General features: G+C 38.1%; 1 protein-coding gene across 4 annotated transcripts; it reads right to left on the bottom strand.

Moving 5' to 3' along the window:
• Positions 1-2,858: 2,858 nt before the first annotated feature.
• Positions 2,859-5,807, bottom strand: LOC106743806 (glycine, alanine and asparagine-rich protein-like). 4 transcript variants are annotated; one of them, XM_014618008.1, is made up of 3 exons: positions 5,656-5,807; positions 4,714-4,937; positions 2,859-4,550 (listed from the first exon to the last, which is right to left on the bottom strand). In XM_014618008.1, the coding sequence occupies exon 3, from the start codon at positions 4,345-4,347 to the stop codon at positions 3,118-3,120; it is 1,230 nt and encodes a 409-aa protein (XP_014473494.1). In that variant the 5' UTR covers positions 4,348-4,550; positions 4,714-4,937; positions 5,656-5,807; the 3' UTR covers positions 2,859-3,117. The 4 variants fall into 4 exon arrangements, 3 of the variants coding, with proteins under 3 accessions (XP_014473494.1, XP_014473493.1, XP_014473492.1); XM_014618007.1 differs by having other exon boundaries at positions 2,859-4,629; XM_014618006.1 differs by having other exon boundaries at positions 2,859-4,937.
• Between the last annotated feature and the right edge of the window lie 193 nt (positions 5,808-6,000).

Here is a 6,000-nt window from a genome sequence, read left to right on the forward strand (position 1 = left end):
AATATTACTGTTGTCATGCTTTGTGATGACGTCTGAGTCTGTTTTGTAAAAAATATCAGCCTACCGAGCACACCATACTTGAGACCGACTTTGCGTTAGGCCCGTGTGCTATTCTATCGTAATCTGCACATCCTATTACGGGGATTATTAATTTATTCATTACAAAATTATATTGCAAACAATATATTTACATTCCTTTATTATTATTTGTGTAGCATAATTCAGAGTATATTACACTGTTATTTTTGCAACAAATATAAGCCTACAATATAACAATATTTAATACAAGATATAATTCGCGCAATTAAATTAATAGCTCACAGTCTTCTTAGGCGGGAGTCCGCATTTAAAATTATACTAACCTTCAATTCCATCTAATCCCATCAATAGGCAGTGTCTTCTTATCTACCTCTAAAAATTTATCCCATATAAATCGAAGATAATTACATGAAAAAATAATGACGGTTGTTAAATTTTTATCTTAAACCTATTCCAACAACGATTATACATGCATGGATTTCACATTATAACTTACAATTGCTTATGGAGCAAAATCACATGTTCGTTCGTTACTAACGTATTCTCTTCGACTGTCCGAACAGCGGCAAAAGAACTTATCGCAAGTCTGCACCAGTCGCAACGATTTATATCCAACGAGAGTTACGAACGCATTGCACTGTACAGTTCCGAGGACCGAGAGATGTATTGTGACGCCAGCGGTACAGGCGGTTGCTATATTTAGCTGCGCATAACAGTCATAATATCAATAAGGATGTTGCCCCACGACGAATATAAGTTGGAAAGCTGTTGTTAACGCGTTTAAACATTCGTGCAATATTAATTCCATGCGGATTTCTTTGAAAATAATAGGATCAATTTGGATTACCCATTTTCATCCATTTCAGAAAATTTCAAAATGTTGCTTTCACTCAAACATCTCATTCTTCTTCAAATTATTATAGTTTTTAATGCTAATTTTCATCCAAGTGATACCAAAATTTGATACCCTTATTGCTGTTTTGTATTAGAACAGCAAATGCATACCTCGATATTTTTAATATGTTTTAACAATTTCTCAATTTTTAGGTATTTAGAATACAAGCAAGGAGAAATATATCCATTTTATATTATGTTAGTGTTTTTCATTATACGTACAAATTCTAAAATATTATTACATATATATACAAATAAATTCGGTACTTTTTCCCAGAAAAATTATGATTTGATTCCCAGAAAAATTAGAATTCGATATCTTTCCGAATGAAAGGTTATTGAAAATTATAGAGATTATTTTAAGAATTAAAACTAAAATTAAATTGCCAGAAAGGTTTTAATTCTTAAAATAATCTCTATAATTTTCAATAACTTTTCATTCGGAAAGATATCGAATTCTATCTTGATAAAAAGACGGCAGTGAGTCGATAGTTTGAGTAGATAAAATTACCTATGCATTTCTTGTGACATTTTTAATTCCTTTAAACTATGTTTGTTATGTGACGTCGTAGTGATCGATAATCTCAGGCGGTCAAATCTGACAAATAAATTGTGTGAGGGTGATTTAAAGACTTATTTTGATATTAAAGATAACAGTTTTCATAGAATATTTTATTTTTCAACATAATTCCCTCGGAGCACTTTCCCCAACGTTTCCCTTCCGAAAGTGAATCCTCGAGGTCCTCAAAATAGCCGTTTACAGCTTCTATCGCCTCTTCATTCGACCCAAATCTCTTTCCAGCCAGGAAAATTTCTGGAACAGATGGAAATTCACTAAATCAGGCGAATATAGTAGATGCGAAAGAATTCGACCAATTTTTGCTGAGCGTCAACGTTTGAATATGTTATGGTGAAACAACACCTTATTCCGTAATCTTTCTTATTAAACGTTTCTCAGAATTTGTGTGTTTATTCGTTCCCCAGACGAGCGCTACAATATTTAAAGGAACCATCAGATCGGCCAAAGTATGTAACACGTTCGAGCCTCCTTGTTGTAAGTTCATTGCTAGAAGAACATTCATATATAAATATTTTGGTGGCTGCCCAGAGACATCTGTAAAATGATGCTTACAAGTTCACGAGAACCATTCTTTGCGGCGAATTGCGCACAGATTCAGCAAGCAAACGAAAATTGCATTCTCAGAAGCGCAACAATGAAATTCCGATTATCCCTTATAATAGTCGGCAGATCGAATATGATAAGTTCATAGTGATGACTCTCGCGAGTGCAGCAACGACGAAGTGAGGTGCAGGGCGAGGAGTGTAGCCAGTTTTTTCTCCACGAGTCACAATTCAGCATATCTTGATGATGCAAATTTCTGGTCAGTTTCATTAACCGTAGCATCGACACGCATCAAAGTCCGTTTATCATAAGATCGTCACATTATTAACCTATGCGTAACAGATGCGCGAAATTTCACACTTTTATTAACAAGAGAGAAATCACCACTTCGAAACTCGGAAAATAAAAAGAATGCAGTGTCTAATATGCCGCTTGTCGGTGGACATTTCAATACTATTTTGAGAGATTATTTATTGTCAGTTTCGCCAAGTTTGAAATATTGGTGCTTCAAAAACTATCAAAGAGATATTTGAATTTAAAATGAAGTTATTGTTGATTATGGATAAAGGTACCGTATTAATTTGCGCATCATATAAAATGTATCGAATGCAGATTATTTATAAATTTTAAGAATATTATACGCATTATAATGGAGAGAGAAAACAGGGTTGTAGTTTAAGTTAAACATATTTATTTCCGTAAAAATACAAAGACGAAAGTTCTGAATAAATTGCCTAAATTGCATTAGTATACACAAATATCTATCAACTGTAGTATAAGAAATAATATGCATAAGGAAATTTAGAATTGTGTATAATTTAGGGATAAATTTATACACGAATATTATAATGAACAAAGGCAAGAAGGGAAACAGAGAGAAAAATGTTTAAGCTGCTATATAACAATTTATTTTTATTCTTACAATTCTCGAAACAAATAGCTACTTTTTTGTAACTTTCTTCTGCCAGTGTAATCGTGTGCTAACCTACAGTATATCGGTGTAATCAATATTTCTACGTCCGCTGTTGAGACATATTTTTGAAATGGGAGCTGTAGCGTTTTCACATTGCCTCGCTGCTACTGGCAGCGGAAGCGGCTGCTAACGCAGCAGAAACGCTGTCTTTGCGTCCGTGACGTCCGCCCGTTGACACATTGCTGCTCGCCCCAGCTCTAGCTTCCGCGCTAGCGCCTGCCCTGTGGATACCATGATATCCTTTGCTGACCGAGACAGCTTCGGCTTCCGCCTTAGCTTCTCCTTTCATATTATAGCGCAGCCACATGTCATGTTTTAGCGACTGGAGCCACGCTTGTGCTTGAGCAACAGCCTCAGAATCTGCGATAGCGACAGCCTCGGCCGCGACTGTGTTGGTTTCTGATTGGGCGGACGCTGCAGACTCGGATGCGGAGGCTCTTGATTGAATTTGGATGGCAGCTTGGGCCTGGGACGTGCACACGGCCTGGTCGGCGGCCGCACGGTCGACGGCGGCTTTGGCTTTGGCTAGAGCGATCAAGGCCTCGGCACTGGCCCGAGCGATCTCGGCTTGTGCTTTCGCAGAGGCTCGTGCAGCGTTCTGGGATCTCACCGCGGACTCCTTAGCCTTAGCGGCTGCAGCCGCGAGCACGGCAGCGGATTCCGCCACCACGGCATTTGCCTTGTTAGCGATTATGGACGCGGCATTGGCCTTGGTCTCGGTGGTGGCGGCTTTATTGGCGGACGCAAGCGATTCCTCGGAAGATACTTTAGCGGCGTCAGCGGCCGCGGCGGCGCGAGCGGCTGAAGCCATCGCGGCCTCCGCTGCCTTAGCGGCCTGTGTAACGTGGATCGCCGCATAGTATTCGGCCTTGTCGGCGATCTCCATTGCCGCAATCGCCTGTGCGACAGCGTTATTGGCGTTGGCGCTAGCGTCTGCGCTTGTAGCGGCCTGTGCATTGGCCAATATCTCAGCGTTATTCGCGACTACGCCTAAACCGAGATCGATGGAACCGTACTCCGAACGGGCCGCCACGTCCGACATCGACGCTTCAATGACCGCTGCACCCTTCGCAACGTCGAGCCCACCATTCTTGATGCCGACCTTCAGAGCGGGCGCGTTCAGCGATGTCTCTATAAGTCCACCAATCTTCTTTCCCTCCCTCAACAAGTGCTGACGCTTACCGTGCAGCAAGCCGATATGACCAGCTGATGCCGAAGCTGACGCCTCTGCAGATGCCGTTGCGCTCGACTCGATGACTCGACCGCTAGCGAGCCCCCAAACCAAGAGAGACGTCACGAGTATCGTTGGAATCTTCATCTTCGACGCAACTTCGCAGATTGATGCCGGATAGTGCGTTTACACCGATTATATACTCTGCTGGGCAATTGTGATAACACGTGTGCTTGTTTTTATGCAGCTATGCAGAGCCTCGCGGATAACACTCCTTAAAATATTGTCTTAAGAATCGAGAAATTGACAGAGATTCGGCTCGTAGTTTGCTTAGGTGTTTTTTTTTTTTGCTAGAAAATACATATTGCGTGGTAAGTATAAATATACTTTCTTCTGTTCACATCCACTATATATGTGTGTTAAGTCTATCTAGTTTATGGAATAAAAATGGATTATATTAATATCAACTATTGTTGCGTTTTTTTTTATGTCTATCGGTAAATATGTTATTACATGTTTGTAAACATGTTGAGGATATATCACACAAAAATGCATAAATGCATAAATCACAGAAATGTTGCCATTGAGATCACTGCTAGCCGTCCGATCATCGAGTTTAAGCAGCGTCAGTTTGGATGGGTAACCGTTCAGGAACCATGAAGCGACGCGAATGTATGAACTAACTTTTTTTCCGAATATCCCACATGGTGTCTCAAATGACGTCTTTTTGACACTCTCTAGGAATGTAATTGCATTTAATTCTGGGTAATATATAATGTGATCTATAATTAGATACAATAAGAAACAATTTTATTTATTCATATGATTAAATCAGGTCAAAATCCATGGACATTTACAAAAAATTATATACAATTATATATAATTAATTTAAACTTTTTTCCTGGCAATTAATAAGTTTCTATCTTTCATATCCTTGTTGGACGTATCTGACATAAACATTTTTTATGAATTCACAAAAATAAGTCTGAAGAAATGAAGTCTGGTGTTCACGGAGATTATAAAATAGAACCTCTCTGATCAACCCATCAATGTTGGAAAATTTCACCAAGTTCCGTATTGCATGAATATAACTGTCCTGTGAAGAAAACTGGGATGTCTGTTTGATATGTCACGTAGAGTTGCAAAATAATTCCTGAAATAACGTTTTTTTTTTTCATTTATATTCAGGCAACTGTGATCGCTAAGATGCCTGAAGAATGACCCGTTATTTCAGGAATTATTTTACGATTCTATGTGATATATTAGGCAGACATATCAGTGTTCTGCATATTTTACACATTTCAGGATTACGAAACTTACGTTTTTCAAGGAAAACTAAAAATAATGCTGTATGTCGTAAGAAATTGACTGCATGTCATTTTTCATCTATAACGTCATAAAACCAATATGGCTACCTGAGAAAGGCGAGCTTCAAATTATTGTATTCTAACTCACCCTTTATATAGACTAAACGTCATCCATATCTGTGTCTTCATTTTCAACATTTTCTATTGGATTTTCATCTAAATCAGAATCTATAATATCAGATGACTCATTTGCTAATTCTTCAGAAATCACATTTACGTCTGTCCCAGTAGTTTCTTCTGATGTCTATAAATATGTAAATAACAAATTATTATATATATTTTATTATATCTATTGCTTTTATTTACTTTATCATTCAATATAAATAAATAAATGTACATATGCAAAACTATATATATATATATACGTGTATATATATATATATATACACGTGACACATGTGGTATTTCGCACATTGTGACATTATACATAATA

Source organism: Dinoponera quadriceps, unplaced genomic scaffold (assembly GCF_001313825.1).
Source record: "Dinoponera quadriceps isolate SergipeBrazil2010 unplaced genomic scaffold, ASM131382v1 scaffold1249, whole genome shotgun sequence".
Lineage (NCBI taxonomy): Eukaryota > Metazoa > Arthropoda > Insecta > Hymenoptera > Formicidae > Dinoponera > Dinoponera quadriceps.